The sequence below is a fragment of the Bufo bufo genome, chromosome 4, assembly GCF_905171765.1.
Source record: "Bufo bufo chromosome 4, aBufBuf1.1, whole genome shotgun sequence".
Classification (NCBI taxonomy): domain Eukaryota; kingdom Metazoa; phylum Chordata; class Amphibia; order Anura; family Bufonidae; genus Bufo; species Bufo bufo.
The window spans coordinates 117,323,428-117,346,846 of record NC_053392.1 but is presented as its reverse complement, the minus strand read 5'-3'; the positions used below and the strand labels follow the sequence as shown (position 1 = coordinate 117,346,846).

At 45.3% G+C, this 23,419-nt stretch overlaps 1 protein-coding gene across 1 annotated transcript in view; it reads right to left on the bottom strand.

The window, feature by feature from the left end:
* RAB6B (RAB6B, member RAS oncogene family) overlaps nt 1–18,543 on the bottom strand; it is a 70,396-nt gene extending 51,853 nt beyond the window's left edge. Inside the window, exon 1 of the mRNA XM_040427699.1 lies at nt 18,321–18,543. Coding sequence (XP_040283633.1) covers nt 18,321–18,390 — 70 coding nt within the window. The 5' untranslated portion in view covers nt 18,391–18,543. The remainder of the gene's footprint in view (nt 1–18,320) is intronic.
* Nucleotides 18,544–23,419: the final 4,876 nt, after the last annotated feature.

Here is a 23,419-nt window from a genome sequence, read left to right as displayed (position 1 = left end):
GATAAAAAAATTCTATTTGGGGTGAAATTGGAAAAAAATTACCATTATTATTATATTATTATTTTTTGTTTTGTTTACTGTGCACTAAAAACAACCTTATTCTGCGGATCAGTATGATTACAATCAGAGAGGAGCGAAGATTTGAAAAATTCGATTTGGCCCATTCGCCGAAGTTCACCAAGAAATTTGATCTGTTCCAAATGACTATAAATCAGGTATACCCAGGCGACTTTGCCTAATCATATTCTTCCCACTTGGTGGTTCAATCTCAGTGGGAAGGCTTGGAAGTTAACCCTTTCCCGGCCACCAACAGTAAATTTACATAGGCAGTCGGGCATTTAAAAATGGCGCCCACTGGCACGTGCAGCAGGCACCAGGGCCGTCAAGTGTCTGCTGTTTTAAAGAGCATACGCCCTGCACTAATGTCCGCGACCGGCGGTAATGCCGGTCGCGGACTTTGAACCCTTCAGATGCCGTGGTCATCTGGGTGTGCTCTGGCTCTTCCCAGTGGGGATCGGGGGAGCCAGAGCATGTATGCAGCAGCCCCTGTCCTCCTGTGTGATGGTACCAGAGGTGGTATAATGCATCGAGGCAGGAAAACCTTCCTCAAAGCAATAAAATTGAGGGATTCACAACAGGGGTGACCATTATCCAAAAGGTCCAGGACCCCTCCTTACTATGAATCTAATGGTATTTCGCTTTTAAAATAATTAGAGTTAAAACCAGATGCCGCAGATGGTGTATGGATCAAACATGGCCACTGGATTATTTTAGCAACACTGTCCCTAGCGCATGAGTACTTGCCACGTATCTCCCAATGCTCAGCTCACAAGACAATAGTGGAGACCATGCGGGATGAGAGTTTTATAGGGCTGTGACATCACAGGGGATGGCTGATTGGCTGGCGGCATGACATATTTTAATAGCGTGGACATTTTCGGACGTGGCAATAGCAGTTTATTTTCTTTTTTATTTATGTTTCTATGTAAAAATTGGAAAAGTGATTTATTTGAATGTTTAATATTTTTGTATTTTTCAAATTAAAAAAAGACTTTTTTTCCCTTTTGTTTTACTGTATTTTTTAATTCACTCAAGGGACTTGTATATGCGATCTCATGATCGCTTGTACCATAGACTGCAACAGAATACTTTTGCATCCTATGTGATTTTCACAGGCTGCCTGTTAGACCGTGTCTAAGGCATGTGCAGTCGTCGGGTGCACGGCAAGGAGTCCCTTAAAGTACATGTTTGTCAAGACGCCAGCTGCAGTGAAGCAACAAGGGCACAGGGCCCCTTTTAGTTATGTGGTAGATGGTACCCAGGTATAGGAATGCCAGAGTGGTGTAGGGCAGCCTACAATGTACCTTAAGGTTTTGTGCATGTGTCACGGTGCTCCTACCTGGATACGCTGGACCTCAGGCGTTGCCTTCCGAAAGCAGACAAAAAAAGGGTAGTTGTAGTAGGAGATGAAAAAATAACTTGAGTCCAGACCTTGTATATAGTTGAACAGCAGCTTTACTTGAATAAATGTTCATAAGAAACAATCTTCAAGCTTTGTCTTGGTTCCAGCAGGCGTTAGCATGAACTGTGGCAGGCAAACTCCTCTCTGCTACGTCTGTTGCTCTCTGGCTCTGCTGTGCTGACAGGATAGCTTTATAACTTAGCTTTCTCTGGGTGCTGCAACTTCTCTCTGTAGTCTGACTCTAATTTGTCCAGGGAACTTTACTTCCTGGCTTCAGAGGCTTCCAGCTGTGGACCCCACATCCAGCAGAGCTGAAGGTGCTCTAGCTGGTGCAGACAGGGCTCGTCCAACAGGGTTGTGCTCCTGCTTCCTTTCCCTAGCAGGGGGTAAGCTAGACTTTCCCCTAGAAGGAGATAAGCTGAAATGACTAGGAACTGGACTCTACCCTCCCTGCAGCAAGCAGGACATGTCCACCACACCACAGAGGGGGGTGTTAGAATGGAAGGAAAAGCTCCATTCTCTGTGAGATAGCTCTGCCATGTTTGCTGCCACCTGCTGGTGAACCGGGCATGTTACACTTGAACAGTTACATAACAAGGTTATGAATGCACATTGTACAGGGCCTGGAAATAAATACATAAATGACATGACACTAACCCATTAGAGATAGTAGCAGGGTGCAGAAGGGGTAATGCACCTCTGGGGCGTTACACGTGGCTTTGCAGGCAGGTCACTATGACAGCTCTGGGAGCATTCACAAGGCCTCAGGCTGTCATAGCAATTGATTGAAGCCCTGTAATTTTGCCGCAAGAGCTGCAATCACAGGACAGAGGGAGTCCCCTTCCTCTGTCTAACCACTCAGATGCCATGGTCATTATTGGTTGTGCCATGTGAGAGGTTAAATAAACGGAATTGGCGTTAGCTCTAATCCTGTTCCTTGCCGCAGCATAGGAGCCCACTCCATACACTAACACTGTACCAACGACATCCTCGGTAGTAGTCATCAGTATCAGTTTGGTGGGAGACCCACACCCGGTACCCCCCATGCTTTTCCACTGCAGTGTTTTGCAGTCCGCAAATCGTGGATCTGCAAAATACGAATAACGGACATGTGCACACTGCATCATGGTGCGGACCCCTCGACTTCAATGGTTCTTCTGTGGTCCATGTGTTGCAGTGAAGCATAGGATCTGCGTGGCCACAACGTAAAATATGGGATATATAAGTCCTATACTTCACTGCAACACGCGGACCACGGATCCATTGAAGTCAATAGGTCTGCACCATGATGCAACGTCCACATGGCCGTTATCCATTTTGTGGACCACAAAACACAGTCGTGTGATTGCCCCTTAAACAGTGAATGGAAACAGAGGATGTCATCAATATCCATAGCCTCGAGAACCCCTTTAATATTCATCACATTAATGTGTATTGTCAAATAACTGGGTGAACCTGACCGATGATACCTGTAGCAAGAGAATTACTGTTTAATTAAAATTTTCTAAGAAATGCTGCTTATGATAATAAATGACAGCCTCTGTATTCATGACGGCAGCTAAGACGGGTTTCCCTGTAGCCTTATAATATGGATAATGAAAATCTTTATTACCTGTAATTAGAATATGTACAGTATTAGGCCTCATGCACACGACCGTTGTGTGCATCCGTGGCCGTTGTGCCGTTTTTTTTCGCGGACCCATTGACTTTCAATGGGTCCGTGGAAAAAACGGAAAATGCACCGTTTGGCAGCCGCATCCGTGAGCCGTGTTTCCTGGCCGTGAAAAAAATATGACCTGTCCTATTTTTTTCACGGCCAACGGTTCACGGACCCATTCAAGTCAATGGGTCCGTGAAAGAACACGGATGCACACAAGATTGGCATCCGTGTCCGTGATCCGTGGCCGTAGGTTAGTTTTTATACAGACGGATCCGAAGATCCGTCTGCATAAAAGCTTTCTCAAACCTGAGTTTTTACTTCGTGAAAACTCAGAACCGACAGTATATTCTAACACAGAAGCGTTCCCATGGTGATGGGGACGCTTCTAGTTAGAATACACTACAAACTGTGTACAAGACTGCCCCCTGCTGCCTGGCAGCATCCGATCTCTTACAGGGGGCCGTGATCAGCACAATTAACCCCTTCAGGTGCGGCACCTGAAGGGGTTAATTGTGCTGATCACGGCCCCCTGTAAGAGATCAGGGCTGCCAGGCAGCAGGGGGCAGACCCTCCCCCCCCCTCCCCAGTTTGAATATCATTGGTGGCCAGTGCGGCCCCCCCCCCTCCCTCTATTGTAATAATTCGTTGGTGGCACAGTGTGCGCCCCCCCCTCCCTCCCTCTATTGTAATAATTCGTTGGTGGCACAGTGTGCGCCCCCCATCGGCCCCCCCTCCCTCTATAGCATTAACAACATTGGTGGCCAGTGTGCGGCCTCCCATCTCCCCCCCCCCCCATCGTTGGTGGCAGCGGAGTTCCGATCGGAGTCCCAGTTTAATCGCTGGGGCTCCGATCGGTAACCATGGCAACCGGGACGCTACTACAGTCCTGGTTGCCATGGTTACTTAGCAATAGTACAATAGTAGAAGATTCATACTTACCTGCTGCTGGCTGCTGCTGCTGCGATGTTCGTGTCCGGCCGGGAGCTCCACCTACTGGTAAGTGACAGCCTCAGGTCTGTGCGGCGCATTGCTAAATGAACTGTCACTTACTAGTAGGAGGAGCTCCCGGCCGGACACGAACATCGCAGCTCCCAGGTAAGTATGAATCTTTTACTATTGTACTATTGCTAGTAACCCGCTGCCACCAATGATCGGGGGGGGGGGGGGAGATGGGAGGCCGCACACTGGCCACCAATGTTGTTAATGCTATAGAGGGAGGGGGGGCGCACCCTGTGCAACCAACGATTTATTACAATAGAGGGAGGAAGGGGGGGGGGGCGCACACTGTGCCACCAACGAATTATTACAATAGAGGGAGGAAGGGGGGGGGCGCACACTGTGCCACCAACGAATTATTACAATAGAGGGAGGAAGGGGGGGGCACACTGTGCCACCAACGAATTATTACAATAGAGGGAGGAGGGGGGGGGGGGGCCGCACTGGCCACCAATGATATTCAAACTGGGGAGGGATATACTGTCGGATATGAGTTAGATCGTGAAACCTCATTTCCGACAGTATATTCTAACACAGAGGCGTTCCCATGGTGATGGGGACGCTTCTACTTAGAATATACTACAAACTGTGTACATGACTGCCCCCTGCTGCCTGGCAGCCCTGATCTCTTACAGGGGGATATGATAGTACAATTAACCCCTTCAGGTGCGGCACCTGAGGGGTTAATTGTGCTGATCACGGCCCCCTGTAAGAGATCGGATGCTGCTAGGCAGCAGGGGGCAGTCATGTACACAGTTTGTAGTATATTCTAAGTAGAAGCGTCCCCATCACCATGGGAACGCCTCTGTGTTAGAATATACTGTCGGAAATGAGGTTTCACGATCTAACTCATATCCGACAGTATATTCTAACATAGAGGCGTTCCCATGGTGATGGGGACGCTTCAAGTTAAAATATACCATCGGATTGGAGAAAACTCCGATCTGATGGTATAAAAGGGACTCCAGACTTTACATTGAAAGTCAATGGGGACGGATCCGTTTGAAATGGCACCATATTGTGTCAACGTCAAACGGATCCGTCCCCATTGACTTGCATTGTAATTCAGGACGGATCCGTTTGGCTCCGCACGGCCAGGCGGACACCAAAACGACTTTTTTTTCATGTCCGTGGATCCTCCAAAAATCAAGGAAGACCCACGGACGAAAAAACGGTCACGGATCACGGGAAAACGGAACCCCGTTTTGCGGACCGCAAAAAAATACGGTCGTGTGCATGAGGCCTTAGTCATATTTTGCTAAAAAAATGCTGCAGCAGCGATTATCAGCCAGCAGTGATCATATCAGTGATCATATGCTACTAGTGCTACCTCCTAGTTATACCAGCTAGTAGTGCCACCTATCAGTGATACCAGCTACTAGTGCCACCTGCCAGTGATACCAGCTACTAGTGTCACCTGCCAGTGATACCAGCTACTAGTGTCACCTCCTAGTGATGCCAGCTACTAGTGTCACCTCCTAGTGATGCCAGCTACTAGTGCCACCTGCCAGTGATACCAGCTACTAGTGTCACCTGCCAGTGATACCAGCTACTAGTGTCACCTCCTAGTGATGCCAGCTACTAGTGCCACCTGACAGTGATGCCAGCTACTAGTGTCACCTCCTAGTGATACCAGCTACTAGTGTCACCTCTCAGTGATTATCAGCTACTAGTGCCACCTCCTAGTGATACCAGCTACTAGTGTCACCTCCTAGTGATACCAGATACTAGTGCCACCTGCCAGTGATACCAGCTACTAGTGCCACCTGACAGTGATACCAGCTACTAGTGCCACCTGCCAGTGATACCAGCTATTATTGTCACCTCCAAGTGATACCAGCTACTAGTGTCACCTCCTAGTGATATCAGCTACTAGTGTCACCTTCTAGTGATGCCAGCTACTAGTGCCATCTATCAGTGATCATCTGCTACTAGTGCCACCTCCTAGTGATACTAGCAACTAGTATCACCTCCTAGTGATACAAGCTACTAGTGCCACCTATCAGTGATTACCAGCTACTATTACCACCTATCCAGTGATTACCTACTAGTAGTACCACCTATCAGTGATCACCCACTACTAGTGCCATCTCTCAGAGATCACCAGGTAGTGCCACCAATTACTCGTGCCATCTATCAGTGATCATCAGCTAATCAGCTACTAGTGCCATCTATCAGATATTCAGCTACTAGTGCCATCTATCAAAGATTACCAGCTACTAGTGCCCCCAATTAGTGATAACCAGTTACTAGTGCCATCTATTAGTGGCCACTTGTTACTAGTCCCCATCTAGTGCCATCTATAAGGGATTATTTGATACTAGTGCCAAATATTAGTGATTACCAGCTACGACACCATCTTTAAGTGATTACCAAGTACAGATGACATTTATCTGAATACTAGCTACTAGTGCCATCTATTAGTAATCATCCACTACTAGTTACACTTATCTGTGGTCACCAGGTACAAGTTACACCTATCTTTGGTCACCAGGTACTAGTGCCGCCTATCAGTGATCACTAGCTACATAGTTGCTAACTGTCCCGAATTTGGCGGGAGTGTCCCTGATTTTCATAGCCCTGGTAAATTTGTGATGTTCTGAACCGAAAATGGATGGGGCTGACACAAACTATGTCCATAAGTGGGTGTTCCCAGAAAGGGGTGGTGGCGGGTCTACATGCCCTGAAGCATACCTCCCAAGTGTCCCTCTTTTGGAGGGATAGTCCATTTTTCTGACCCAGGTCCCTCTGTCCCTCTTTGATCCTTAAATGTCCCTCTTTTTGACCTGGGGAAAAATGCTTAAATGTGCATTACTACATTTACTAAATTGCTCCTTACTAAACTATCTGTAGGGCTTCTACCTGTACTGTATACTAGACCAGAACTTCATTATTTGCTGCAATTTGGACCTTAAAATATCTATAATCCGATGATTTATGAGCTAATATTTAAATAGATATTGAAGCGCAATGCTGTAAAAAAAAAAAAAAGGAACTTTTATTCACCTAAATAAAATAAAAAACTTTTTGTCTGCTACTGGGCAAAAAACATTTTTCCTATACTAAATTGAGTGTGCGGATTACAAATCCGAAGTCAGAATTGTTGTAACACGTCCCAAAATTTTGCTATGCATAAGTATGCCTAAATGAATTAAGCACTTGCAAAGCATTGAATAATTTTGAACAGAACGAGTTTGCGTAGTAAAACAGTGTATGAAAATGTAATGGAATAACAACATTTCCAAAATTCTCGTTTTTCAGTTTAAAAGTCTTACTTGAGCAAGGCCGAGTACTGTTAATAGTGCTTCAGGCATCTGCTTTTGCATTTGTGAACGGTCATATTTTCCCATTGCAAAACCCAGCAGTAGTCCCCCCATCATGTTGGGATTCCAGCGGCCTTGATACCTGTTCTTCATTGTAGAAATATCTTTATGGAACCGCTCTCAATGTTCGTCACTTAAGTGTCCCAAATTGGGTGGGAAAAAGTCAAGATGGGAATGTAAGAAATGCACTTTCAATGACATTCGGCAGCCAAGTTGTTCATATGCTGTAAGCATGTTGTCTACTAATTCAGCATAGTTTGCAGCTCGTCTGTTCCCAAGGAAGTTGTGCACTACTAGCACAAATGCATCCCAAGCTGCAAGACGCACTCTCTTTGTCAGATTCTTGTGCTGATCATAAGTAGTGTATTTGCCACATATGTAGCAGAAATTGTCTGGATCGTTAACATTTGTGTTTATCCATCTTAAGTTTCAAAACTGATAGCACTATAACAGATCACTTTATCAAAATCTGTCCAGCTTGCCTTATATACTTACTGCATTTTTCGCCGTATAAGACGCACTTTTTCCCCCCCAAAAGTGGGGGGGAAATAGCAGTGCGTCTTATACGGCGAATGCTGCTGATTTTGCCGAGTTTTCAATGATACACCTGCCGCGATGCCGTGCGGCGGGTGTATCAGCTGTGAGGGAGGCGGGACTGGGGGCCGGCATCTGCTTTTATAATGACAGCGGGGCCCGTGCAGTGACTGTATTCTACTACACGGGCCCCGCTCACTGTATATTATTGTATCTCTAATAGTAAATTGTTATGCATATAATCGCATAATGAGCGCTGTGTATTACTTACAACTACAGTACAAGCGCTCGCCGCTCGGTAGGTAGCAGAGAGGAGGGAGGAGGCAGGCCGGGAGGACGGGCGCTGGCAGCGTGAGTCATACGTCACGCGCCTGCGCCGCCTACTTTATGAATGAAGCAGGCGCCTGACGTATGACTCATGCTGCCAGGGCCCGTCCTCCCGGCCTGCCTCCTCCCTCCTCTCTGCTACCTACCGAACGGCGAGCGCTTGTACTGTAGTTGTAAGTAATACACAGCGCTCATTATGCGATTATATGCATAACAATTTACTATTAGAGATACAATAATGTACAGTGAGCGGGGCCCGTGTAGTAGAATACAGTCACTGCACGGGCCCCGCTGTCATTATAAAAGCAGATGCCAGCCCCCAGCCCGTGTATTGAGGGTCATTCACTACAGGGACACTTATGGAGGGGATCTGTGGATGACACATAGCATAAGATGCTATATATGTGTCATCCACAGATCCCCCCCATAACTGTCATACACAGATCCCCATAAGTGTCCCCCACAGATCCCCCATAAGTGTCCCCCACAGATCCCCCATAAGTGTCCCCCACAGATCCCCCATAAGTGTCACCCACAGATCCCCCATAAGTGTCCGCCACAGATCCCCCATAAGTGTCCCCCACAGATCCCCCATAAGTGTCCCCCACAGATCCCCCATAAGTGTCCCCCACAGATCCCCCATAAGTGTCCCCCACAGATCCCCCATAAGTGTCACCCACAGATCCCCCATAAGTGCCACCTCCTAGTGATACTAGCAACTAGTATCACCTCCTAGTGATACAAGCTACTAGTGCCACCTATCAGTGATTACCAGCTACTATTACCACCTATCCAGTGATTACCTACTAGTAGTACCACCTATCAGTGATCACCCACTACTAGTGCCATCTCTCAGAGATCACCAGGTAGTGCCACCAATTACTCGTGCCATCTATCAGTGATCATCAGCTAATCAGCTACTAGTGCCATCTATCAGATATTCAGCTACTAGTGCCATCTATCAAAGATTACCAGCTACTAGTGCCCCCAATTAGTGATAACCAGTTACTAGTGCCATCTATTAGTGGCCACTTGTTACTAGTCCCCATCTAGTGCCATCTATAAGGGATTATTTGATACTAGTGCCAAATATTAGTGATTACCAGCTACGACACCATCTTTAAGTGATTACCAAGTACAGATGACATTTATCTGAATACTAGCTACTAGTGCCATCTATTAGTAATCATCCACTACTAGTTACACTTATCTGTGGTCACCAGGTACAAGTTACCACCTATCTTTGGTCACCAGGTACTAGTGCCGCCTATCAGTGATCACTAGCTACATAGTTGCTAACTGTCCCGAATTTGGCGGGAGTGTCCCTGATTTTCATAGCCCTGGTAAATTTGTGATGTTCTGAACCGAAAATGGATGGGGCTGACACAAACTATGTCCATAAGTGGGTGTTCCCAGAAAGGGGTGGTGGCGGGTCTACATGCCCTGAAGCATACCTCCCAAGTGTCCCTCTTTTGGAGGGATAGTCCCTTTTTCTGACCCAGGTCCCTCTGTCCCTCTTTGATCCTTAAATGTCCCTCTTTTTGACCTGGGGAAAAATGCTTAAATGTGCATTACTACATTTACTAAATTGCTCCTTACTAAACTATCTGTAGGGCTTCTACCTGTACTGTATACTAGACCAGAACTTCATTATTTGCTGCAATTTGGACCTTAAAATATCTATAATCCGATGATTTATGAGCTAATATTTAAATAGATATTGAAGCGCAATGCTGTAAAAAAAAAAAAAAGGAACTTTTATTCACCTAAATAAAATAAAAAACTTTTTGTCTGCTACTGGGCAAAAAACATTTTTCCTATACTAAATTGAGTGTGCGGATTACAAATCCGAAGTCAGAATTGTTGTAACACGTCCCAAAATTTTGCTATGCATAAGTATGCCTAAATGAATTAAGCACTTGCAAAGCATTGAATAATTTTGAACAGAACGAGTTTGCGTAGTAAAACAGTGTATGAAAATGTAATGGAATAACAACATTTCAAAAAGTCTCGTTTTTCAGTTTAAAAGTCTTACTTGAGCAAGGCCGAGTACTGTTAATAGTGCTTCAGGCATCTGCTTTTGCATTTGTGAACGGTCATATTTTCCCATTGCAAAACCCAGCAGTAGTCCCCCCATCATGTTGGGATTCCAGCGGCCTTGATACCTGTTCTTCATTGTAGAAATATCTTTATGGAACCGCTCTCAATGTTCGTCACTTAAGTGTCCCAAATTGGGTGGGAAAAAGTCAAGATGGGAATGTAAGAAATGCACTTTCAATGACATTCGGCAGCCAAGTTGTTCATATGCTGTAAGCATGTTGTCTACTAATTCAGCATAGTTTGCAGCTCGTCTGTTCCCAAGGAAGTTGTGCACTACTAGCACAAATGCATCCCAAGCTGCAAGACGCACTCTCTTTGTCAGATTCTTGTGCTGATCATAAGTAGTGTATTTGCCACATATGTAGCAGAAATTGTCTGGATCGTTAACATTTGTGTTTATCCATCTTAAGTTTCAAAACTGATAGCACTATAACAGATCACTTTATCAAAATCTGTCCAGCTTGCCTTATATACTTACTGCATTTTTCGCCGTATAAGACGCACTTTTCCCCCCCCAAAAGTGGGGGGGAAATAGCAGTGCGTCTTATACGGCGAATGCTGCTGATTTTGCCGAGTTTTCAATGATACACCCGCCGCGATGCCGTGCGGCGGGTGTATCAGCTGTGAGGGAGGCGGGACTGGGGGCCGGCATCTGCTTTTATAATGACAGCGGGGCCCGTGCAGTGACTGTATTCTACTACACGGGCCCCGCTCACTGTATATTATTGTATCTCTAATAGTAAATTGTTATGCATATAATCGCATAATGAGCGCTGTGTATTACTTACAACTACAGTACAAGCGCTCGCCGCTCGGTAGGTAGCAGAGAGGAGGGAGGAGGCAGGCCGGGAGGACGGGCGCTGGCAGCGTGAGTCATACGTCACGCGCCTGCGCCGCCTACTTTATGAATGAAGCAGGCGCCTGACGTATGACTCATGCTGCCAGGGCCCGTCCTCCCGGCCTGCCTCCTCCCTCCTCTCTGCTACCTACCGAGCGGCGAGCGCTTGTACTGTAGTTGTAAGTAATACACAGCGCTCATTATGCGATTATATGCATAACAATTTACTATTAGAGATACAATAATGTACAGTGAGCGGGGCCCGTGTAGTAGAATACAGTCACTGCACGGGCCCCGCTGTCATTATAAAAGCAGATGCCAGCCCCCAGCCCGTGTATTGAGGGTCATTCACTACAGGGACACTTATGGAGGGGATCTGTGGATGACACATAGCATAAGATGCTATATATGTGTCATCCACAGATCCCCCCCATAACTGTCATACACAGATCCCCATAAGTGTCCCCCACAGATCCCCCCCATAACTGTCATACACAGATCCCCCATAAGTGTCCCCCACAGATCCCCCATAAGTGTCACCCACAGATCCCCCATAAGTGTCCCCCACAGATCCCCCATAAGTGTCCCCCACAGATCCCCCATAAGTGTCCCCCACAGATCCCCCATAAGTGTCCCCCACAGATCCCCCATAAGTGTCCCCCACAGACCCCCCATAAGTGTCCCCCACAGATCCCCCATAAGTGTCCCCCACAGATCCCCCATAAGTGTCCCCCACAGATCCCCCATAAGTGTCCCCCACAGATCCCCCATAAGTGTCACCCACAGATCCCCCATAAGTGTCACCCACAGATCCCCCATAAGTGTCACCCACAGATCCCCCATAAGTGTCACCCACAGATAAAAAAATAAACATTCAAATCACCCCCCTTTCCTTTAAATAAAAATATTTAAACAATAAAAAAATAAACATCATGGGCATTGCCGCGTGTGAAAATGCCCATACTATTAAAATATAACAATATTAATGGCATACGGCAAATGTCACTTCAACTACCCAATAAATTTTTAATAAAAAGTGATCAAAAAGTCGCACACACTTCAAATTGCTATCACTGAAAAGAACAGATCGTTCCACAAAAAAATGAACCCTCACACAGTCCCGTGCACATAACTACAAAAAAGTTATAGGGGTCAGAATAAGGTTCTAAAAAAGAAAATTTCCTCAAAGGTTTTCATTTTTTTTTTTCTGTATTAAAATGTAAAAGAAATTATAGAAGTGTGGTATTGTTGTAACCGTACTGACCTGGAGAATGAAGATAACAGGTCAATTTTACCGCATAGTGTACAGTGTAAAAAAATAAATAATAAAAACCTTTATCAGAATTGCATTTTTTCCCAATTCTACCCCATTTGGATTTTTTTTCCCGCTTCCTACTATATGGTATGCAACCGTAAATGGTGCCATTAGAAAGTACAACTTGTTCTGCAAAAAATAACCCCCTTATAAGGCTATGTGAATGGAAAAATAAAAAAACATTAGGACTATGGGAAGGCGGGGAGTGAAAAACGAAAACGCAAAAATGGAAAATCCCAGGGTCCTTAAGGGGTTAAAATCTAGACGCGTCAGGCAAATTCCGAGTTCATATTTGGAATCAGTGCGCTCATTTTAGTATAAATCACATGTTTTTCTCTCAATAGCAAAATCATTGTTGCGCGGTGTTATGCTTTGGGCGTACTCAGAGGCGTGGCCTAGTAAGAAAAGATTGCTGTGATGCACGCCACACATATTGTCCCTCTTTGCGATTTTCGTAAGTTGGGAGAATTGCCTGAAGTATGCAGCTACTAGTGCCACCTATCAACGATCACTCTTTTTCAGGGCAACTTTCACAGTACATGTATGTTTGCAGTTTATGTTTGCTGCAAACTGTACTATTCCATACTGACACACGCAGTAAGACAAGTATATCACAAGATATCGATTTTTTTGGGAATAAAGACCGTGACTGTGTGACCAAGGTTCACAACACGACCGAAACGCCAGACTATAGTCAGGATCCAATCCTTTCCACCTGGCACATAACAAATTATATGACAGAATGCAGTCTTTTGTGATTTTCATACTGTGCGTATATACTGTGGCATGAGCAGGAGGTATATATCAGACGCAACCTTCATCAAAACTGGTGCAAAGGAAAACTGGCTTAGTTGCCCATAGCAACCAATCAGATTCCAGCTTTCATTTTCCAAGGAACCTCTGGGAAAAAAAAAGGTGGAATCTGATTGGTTGCTGTGGGCAACTAAGCCAGTTTTCCTTTGCTCCAGTTTTGATAAATTTCCCTCCATGTGAAAGCAGCCTAAGTAGGCCAGAGTGTATTGTGCACGACTTTGATAAATGACATTTGCAAAAGTAACTGAAATGAATGAATACCACACAGTGTTGTAGAATATAGTGGCCTATATAACGAAGGAGGGATAATAAAGATACAGCTGCTGTTATATGCTATATATACACACATACTCCTCCACCATCGCCTCTGTCCATATACACAAGCCTCGTTCTAATAACAGCTGCACATAAAAGCTTCTAGGAATAAAGATTGTCCCGGGTCAAAGGGTCCCTAAATATTAGTCCAGAGCTGTCACCTCTGACCTGAAGCTTTATGTGTTATACAAAGCGGGCAAATATTCTTAATGTGAAAGGCTCACGAGACAGCCATGTGCCATTTAGTGTCCGTCCTTCAATGCTCATATATTCTCCATGCAAGGTGACTGGACCTCCCTTCTATTGAGATTGAATGCTCTAAATGTACAATCTTCTTCCTCCTAAGGAAACATAAAGGGGTAGCCTGGTTTTGGGAGCCTAGTTTTAAATATCCCATTAGGGCAGTCTTAGTTAATATGGGAGGATCCTTAATTTGGGACTATTCTCAATTAGTTCGAGCAGAAATGGCTTCAAAACGTATGTCTATCATTGAAGGACCTGACCCATCTGTGTATTAAAGGGGTTTTCTGAGATAATTTTACTGATGAACTATCCTCTGGATAGGTCATCAGTATCTGATCGTCGGGGGTCTGACACTCGGGACTGCCGTCGATCAGCTGTTTGAGAAGGCAGCGGCACTGGCGGTAGCACCACAACCTTCACTCAGCTTTCCCTAGGCCAGTGACAACACATTTATCAGCCACATGATCTAGGTGCTAGTGATGAGTGGCAGGGGCAATATTCGAATTTGCGATATTTCACGAAGATTTTGTAGAATATTCGTCATATATTCGCGAATTTGAGACGTCGCTATTATTTTCTTGATTGCGAAAATAGGCAATGTAATATTCACGTAAAACGCGCTAGAAGTTTCTTAAAACTGGAGAAAATGGTTGGCACGGCAGAACATTACAATAGCTTTATATGCAGATAGAGTGCTCCAATATATTCGCAATTGCGCTAATCAGCAATTAATGATGCGCATATTTTGGCTCAATACGTGCAACTTCACATTTTAGCAGGTCTGAGTAGATATTACTGTATTGTTGTGACATCACAGCACTGTGTCTGTAGCATGTATGTATGGACAGCAGAACCTATCACACTACCTAACACCCTGCACTGGAACCTATCAGCTACACTATATCACTATCTAACCTACACTGACTATCTCCCACTAACTATCTGTATTATATATATAAGCTAACTAACTAACTAACTAACTAACTAACTATCTAATGTAATGAGTGGAAAGCACAGAGCACAGCAATGACACTTCTCTCTCTCTTAGAACTGTAAAAAACTGTAGAAAATGGCTGCTGGGCAGGCTCTTATATAGTAAGGGGTAGGCAACTTTCCTATTGGTTGCTAGGGATGTTGCTAAGCTCAGACAAAGACATTGCTGCCTTCTCATTGGCCCACAAGCAAGAAGCAGGGCGGGATCATGGGTTCAGATAAAAAAATCTAGAATATTCGAAAATACGAATATATATCACTATATTCTAAACATTCGAGAATTCTCGAAGTGCCGACATTCTCGATTAATATTTGCTATTCGAATATTCGAGCCCAACACTAGGTGCAGCCCAGCTCCATAGAAGTGAATGGGGCTGAGCTGCGATACCACGCACAGCCGCTATACAATGTACAGTGCTGTGCTAGGTGAGCTGAGAGAAGGCCGCGGTAGTACTGCAAGCACTGTTGCCTTCTCAAACAGCTGATTGACAGGGTTGTACCCCCACCAATCAGATACAGATGACCTATTCAGAGGATAGGTCTTCAGTCAAAGAATCCCAGAAAACCACTTTAAGGCTACTTTCACATTAGCGGCAGCCTTCTCCGGCGGGTGAACAGCCTGCCCGATCCGTATTGCTGCTAGTAAAACGGATCCAGCAGGCTGTTCACCCGCCAGAACAGCCTGCCGGTGAAGGCTGCCGCTAATGTGAAAGTAGCCTAAGCTGGTAATATAAGTTAGATGTGTCTTGCCCGATTTTCAGCAAGAATCTGCAACCATTTTATGTGTATAGGGGCAGCCCGCCTTTCCCACACCAGACATTGGGGTAGATAAGGATTGGGTAGTTGGATTTCAAGTGCCTGAACCTTTTGTTCTTGAGGATAAAAGCCACCAGAGGTGTCCGGCACCAGTTTTCTTCCCCATCCAATTCAGAAAACATACACACTCAGCTAAGATGAATGGAATGGACCACTGGTTACAAGGCTTGATTTTCCCTGTGGTGGCGCTGCTGAGAAATTGAAAATACTTGCTGTCAAGGGCCCACAAAGATAACTAGGGGGTCTCACAGTAGGACAATCTATGATCTGATTATTTAGTGTCGACCATTCTGATTTTAAAAAAGTGGACTGACCATTCACAACATCTGCAAGTGATATAATGTGACTTTAGTAGACAACATCATCAGAGGCCTATCAGAGGGCCCTTTAATATTGATTGGACCTGGGCAACCCACCACAGATCATCCCCCCACCCCCCTTGTACTTGTTGCTCTGATCCGCTACTTGCGGGCTGCACGGGCATGAGTTCAGTCACTTCGGTGCGCAATCCAGTCATGCGCGCATGATCCCGCAAGACCCGCCGTGGGAGGTCATGGGTCTCGCGGGATCACGCGCCGCAGGACGGGATTGTGCTCCAAAGTGACTGAACTCATGCCCGTGCAGCCCGCAAGTAGCGGTTCAGCGGAACAAGTAGAAGGGGGGTGGGGGGATGATTTGTGGGGTTGCCCAGGGTCCACTCCCATCAATATTAAAGATTTCTGCAGTGGTTAGGAAATGAAACATAACAGATATTGGAAAGTTACCGAATGTTGTATTATATGATGACTGCAGTCTGTAGTATTGCACTTCATTTGCGTAAATCAGAACACCCCTTTAAGCATGCCTTTAATGTGCAATTTCAACACAGTGGGCTTATGCCCCGGATGTTTTCAGACCCTAGCAACGCCCCTGCCTATCTAATCCTTGAACCCCACTATTTCAACTAAGCAAAACCACAACTCCCATCATGTTCTGTAAAATACCTGAACCTCTTCAGTGCTGCTTGGAGATTACTGTCACAGAAAATGTCTAATATACAAGGGTGGTGATTCAGATCCACTGAACTCAATATCAGTTTGTCTCAAATGCAATGACATCTCCAAGCTTTACCAAAGGCAGAATGTACTCTTTGCTGTTGGAATCACCGTGGCTCAAGTTCCTGGGTTTATTTTAGGTGGAAATTCCTGAACCATGATCACATATACATCAGATTTAGTATATACACCCAGGTGGAGTCAGCGTCAGCCGTCAGGGCAGATGGTGAACATGCATTAAACTTGCCAAATCAAGGGTCCACATACACCTGAAGCCAGTCCTTTCCTTGAGGTACAATTTTTAAGATGGTGGTGAAAGCCCTAAGATTCATTTTACCATGCACCATATGTAAAATTCCCCACTTGTTATATTATATGTCGTATAAAAAACAGGTTGATAATTTTTTGTGATTGATGCGTCAGATTTCCAAAGGTCTGACTCTGAAACAATGGTATGGTCCACACAAAGATCATCTCAGCACAGTTTGGCTGAATCACTGTGGAGTCTTTGATCATCTTGATGCATTATACTATGAATAAATCCACTGTACATTCCTAAAACCTCAAGAAAGTTGAAGCTAGTCATCAGTCTTGTAATTAACCATTAACCGTAGACCTAGTTTAGCAGACAGCAGTCACTGTTGAGTTGAAGCCATTGGTATGAAGCCGGTTAATATCTATTGATCTGTTTTTTTCCCCCTTCAATTAATAACCCCTAAAACAGCAGCTAGTTTTCTGCTCCATCTTGCTAGACATCAGTAAATATAAAGTAATTCACTACTTTATGTATAGGGGATTAATACGGTATAATAACTATATAGGTATGTCTACCACCGCCTTGGACTAACACATCTTCCCCTGCTCTACAGATAACAGAAGCGTCTGTGTCTCCTGTACATATCCCAGGAGTCATTAAGGGTGTGTCCGACTGAAAAAAATGTACATTACACCATAGGAAGCCTGCAACCTGCTGTGTAATAAAATAATGCTGTGGGTATCAGGCGGTTTTAAGGGTGCAGTAACTCTTTCTATGTCTCTTCAAGAAAAAAAAAAAATCTAATTACCGTCTGTCTTACGAGAAGCTTCTAACAGAAGCATTAGGCCCTGGCTCAATACAAGTAATGTATGATGTGGAGTAATGGTCTGACTGGTATTAGAGGGCATTGAAATTTCTACAATGGGCAACCCCTTCAGCCAATTTAATGATGATACCTAAACCAAATTAATTATAAGATCTGAAATAAAATTTTACCAAAATGTTAGTTACCCTATTATATCCCCGCAAGACAGGGCAACCGGTATGGGGCGACACTTCTGCGTCAATGTGGGAGGGGATAAACCTCACCTGTTCGTCCCCCTCGGTTATAAATGGGTTTGGGGGCTTTGACTATATGAGGATGAAATATTCTCAGTGATGAAGAAAGGTTGGTAGGTGGTGTAAATCCCATCTACCTGTCTATATGGGGAAATACAATATAGTATTACCTGTACTGGAGCCTATTGTGGAAAGAAAAAGCAGCGAGGTACCTTGGATAAAGTAACGGCACTTACCGCTCTGCTCTCCTAGAAATACCAGCTTGAATTTCCTCAGTGGGTTTCCAAAATCTCCCCCTGCAGACATGATGCTCGGGGAAGGACCAGGAGACAGGACCAGGAAAAAGAGCAGCCAAATCCCTTTCTGCAGGATGGTCTTCTCTTCTCTTGGTCCTGTGTGTCTGCTCTGGAGACTGCGATGCTGAATGGAGGCTGGAGATGCAGGAAGAGATGTGGGTTAACTGGGTGGTGTCTGCAGAATAGGTTAATATCTTCGCTAGGAGAGGCAGAGCAGGCAATACAGTAGGTGAAGAAGGATGCCTTAGGCAGCTCTGCTCAACAGCTCTCCCCTCCCCACCCATGTGCAATACGCCTGCGTCTCCCCTCTCCCCCCTCACACACACTCTGCTGATGTCAGTGCACAGGCTGATTCAGAGACTGAAGGAGCAGGGGAGGCAGAGAAACCGAAGAACGCTGCTGTAGAAATACCTGCACTGCTGTGCAGCTGGAGCAGACACAGCCCCGGTAGTGCCGCCAGGCCTCATCATACAGACATAGCAATACGTTTCCATAGGATTCTATATCTACCGTATAGCTCTCCTCAGTGAATGACCCTTTCGAATAACAGTTCTTTGCAATTATAATAATTACATTTTCCGTGAGATGTGAATTGTATTTATTTATTTATATAGCGCCATCGTATTCCATATCGCTGTATTAAGATTGTCATCACTCGTTCCCTGTCCCAGAACACTAACAATTGATAATATATATATTGTACTAGCAGGATGACCCGGCTTCACACGGGTATATTTCAACTATTTATTTTAATGTTTGTGTGTGAGGTTCAAAGACCTCTACAGCACCCCTCCCCTTTATAGTGACCTCCATAGCAGCCCACCCCCTTAACTTTGACCTCCACAGCAGCCTGCCCCTTTAACAGTCACCTCCACAGTGCCCCACCCCATTAACTGTGACCTTTACAGCCCCCCGCCCCCATAACAGTGTTCTCCACAGTGGCCCATTCCCTTAACACTGGTCCTCCACAGTGGCCCACCCCCTTAACAGTGACTTTCACAGCACCTTGCCCCTTTAACATTGACCTCCACAGTACTCTGACACCTTAACACTGACCTCCACAGTGGCCTGCACCCTTTACAGTGACCCTCCACAGCAATCTATCCCTTAACAGTGACCTCCACAGGGCCCCATCCCCTTAACAGTGACCCCCCCCAAGCAGCCTGCCCCCTTAACAGTGACCTCCACAGCATGGATATATTATATTTAGCATTTATGTCTGCTATTTCTTTGCTCTATGGTTGGACATCTGCAAAGGAGATGAATCACACCCGCTCCATTCCAGCATTATTTGTAATTAAAGGTGGGTACAGGTTCAAGGGGGTTATTAAAGGGGTTCTGCACTTTGTTTTAACTGATGATCTATCCTCTGGATAGATCATCAGCATCTGATCGGCGGGGGTCCGACACCCGGGACCCCCGCCGATCAGCTGTTTGAGAAGGCAGCGGCGCTCCAGCAGCGCCGCAGCCTTCTTACTGTTTACCGCTGGCCCAGTGACGTCACGACTAGTATCAACCAGCATGGGCGGGGCTAAGCTCCATTCAAGGGAACAGATCTTAGCCCCGCCCACGCTAGTTGATACTAGTCGTGACGTCACTGGGCCTGCGGTAAACCGTGAGAAGGCCGCGGCGCTGCTGGAGCGCCGCTGCCTTCTCAAACAGCTGATCGGCGGGGGTCCCGGGTGTGGGACCCCCGCCGATCAGATGCTGATGATCTATCCAGAGGATAGATTATCAGTTAAAACAAAGTGCAGAACCCCTTTAAAGATTAGAAAAACGTGTCTGCTTTCTTCCAAAAATGGCAGCGTACCTGGTTGTCTGTGGTATTACAGCACATTCACTTCCGTGGACCTGAGCTGCAGTACCAGACACAACTAATGGGCAGGTGTGGCGTTGCTTCTTTTTATAATCCTGTAGAATCACTTTTAAAAAGTCTTTGGCACCTTTGGGGGCCACATAATATATATTTATTTATTTATACATTGGTGACCAATTTATTCACAACCCCCGAGAAACAAATGATTTGCTAATATTATTATTCTCCGAGTTGGGGTATCTGCCAACAGAAAAGTTGATATTGACAAACGCCTATTTCAAGAGATAAAATGGATATATAGACCGGACTCCTTCTCCCCTTTAAGTATAAATGAAGGGTTCTCCTTTGCAGCATTTTTATAAGGAACTTTGATCTAACCTCATTTGAATGTTTATGGTAAGTTTCTTATCATCCTGATATATCATCCAGACCACCACTAATAGTGAGTATTGGCTGGAGTATTTTTACTTCATCAACAAAAAAAAGAATTAACCATAGGGAATAGTTAACCCCTGAGTACTGTGAATTCCTAATAGGATCAGTATAATTACATACGGGCTATTTTCGTATAGTTTGCTGTTTTGGGATCTAGTTAATGTGAAAATCATTTCATTTTGGACCACTGCCATTTTTTCGGTTGTCTTTTGTAATAATAATAGTTGGATATAATTACAGACACCTTTGATACACTATCCTATTATCATGTGCAGTCTACCCCATATCCCATACCCTATCGATCCCTATACAAATGTAAAATTCTCTGCTTTAGGAACCTGCGCTGCAGTGCATCATATAAACCAGTCATGACCAACCTGCGGCTCTCCAGCTGTTGTAAAACTACATCTCCCACCATGCCCTGCTGTAGGCTGATAGCTGTAGGCAGTCTGGGCATGCTGGGAGTTGTAGTTTTGCAACATCTGGAGAGCTGCAGGTTATAAACAAATGAAATCCAATACTAAACGGCATGACCTAGGATGGTAAAAGAATGGTGCTATGCAGCATGCACTAGGGCAGTGGTGGCGAACCTATGGTACGGGTGCCAGAGGCGGCACTCAGAGCCCTCTCTGTGGGCACCTGCACCCTGGAAAAAGTCTATGATGTACCAATATGCCTTGGACTTTTCCTGCCATTCATCAGCGCAGGGCACACTATGAACAGCACAGGCAGCACTAAATGTAGGCAGGATATTATAGCGAAATGATAAAGTACATGGAAGATATAGTATACTGGACTGTAGTGTTCAGGTTAAATACCCGTGTTGGCACTCTGCGATAAATAAGTGGGTTTTTTCGGCGGCAGTTTGGGTACTCGGTCTCTAAAAGGCTCGCCATCACTGCCCTAGGGTAACATGGGGAATGGTAGACTGCTTTCTAAACAGCATGCATTAGGTAGAAGGTAGGATGGGAGACAGCTTCCAATACTCTTATGATTCTGCTACACAATAGGCCGGGAGAAATGTCGCTCCACAGCTAAAACATGCCCATCATGTGGAAGCTCCTGATTGGTCCAGTGGGATGTTACCTCATTGATGACATCACCACCAGCCTATAAATACATCCCACACCCTCGATTACACTGCATAAGCCTCTATACCAGGCATGGCCAACCTGAGGCTCTCCAGCTGTTGAAAAACTACAACTCCCACCATGCCCTGCTGTAGGCTGATAGCGGTAGGTAGCCTGGGCATGCAGAGAGTTGTAGTTTTGCAACAGCTGGAGTGCCTCAGGTTGGCCATCCCTGCTCTATACTCTTGACAAAGCGTGTAGACAATCATTTTAAGAGCTGGTGTACTTCAGCATAGGGATGATCTGGCATACGGACTGCAGCCGGACTAGACTCCACCAGAGCAACCTGCACTGAATGCTAGGCTTGTATGACAGGAATGCTGCAATACCAATTGAAATATCACAGTGACTTTAATGGGGTTTTCCAAGATGTTTGAGCTGATGGCCTATCCTTTGGATAAGTCATTACTATCTGATCGGTGGGAGTCTGACACCTGGGGTCCCCTCCAATCAGCTGTTTGAGAAGGCACGTCAGCACCACATCCTTCTCGCAGCTTTCCCTAGGCCATGTGATGTCACATTCATCGGTCACATGGCTTAGGAGCAGCCCCATGAAGTGAATGGTGCTGAGCTGCGATACCAAGAATGACCACTAAAAATGTATGGCGCTGTGCTTGGAGCTTAGAGAAGGCCGGAGAAATACTATGAGCACCACTGCCTTCTCAAACAGCTGATCTGCGGGGGTCCCAGATGTCAAACCCTCCCCCCCACTGATCAGGTACTGATGAATTATCCAGAGGATAGGTCAACAGTTTAAAAAATCTTGGAAAGCAGCTTTTAACACTTTGTGGTATATTCACTATTATCCAAAAAACTTTGGAGAACTTGAAAAGTATGATGATACTATGAGAAGTACCTATTTCATCGCTCTCCAGACACATTTGTGGAGAATAACAATATCAGCAATACTTGGGCTACTCATAGTCACACACTCACTGCAGCCCCACTCCATAAAGCAATTATAAGCATGGACACTACTAATACTATGCACACCAGCAGCTCTAATTGCTTGTTTCTTGGGGGAAAAGGGTGTGTGGTCTTTTCTTTCCTTATTTTTTTGGAATAAGTTAACTTTTAAGAGAAATAATAAAATGAACGTTTTAAATGTAATAGTGTGAAGTAGTGACCCTAGGATAACTGTTGTATGAATGCATATGGGTATTTCAATTCTCTGACCCTATTGAACTGTGATTTGGTTTTTGTATACTATGGTTGCCTTCTTGTCTGGCACTTTTCTTGCGAGGCATTGATTAATGAAGCAAAAGAAGCATTTTCTGAATGGGACATCAGTAAATTTTCCCTTAGTACAGATACTCTTAAACCTGCATTCGAAGGTTGTCGTGAAAATATCAAATAGTGGCGGGAGATTCAGTCCCTGGAAATTTACTTAAAGAACAAGATAGTGGTGGCCTGACCGGCATGGAGTGAAGACGCAGGTCGCTTCAGCTCCGGCTTTATCCTGCTCATATCCTGACCATCCGCTCTGGTGGACCCTGTTTTTTTTATCTAAAGACCCTCAGTGAGTCTCTGTGACTGTCCCCCCTATGTTTTGTCCGACCCTGTGACCTGCGGCGGCTGCCGGACAATACCCTGGGGCCGGGCCTACATACCAGACGGCTTCCCTGCCTGCTGGCCGGATCTATCGGTGGGGGACCTGG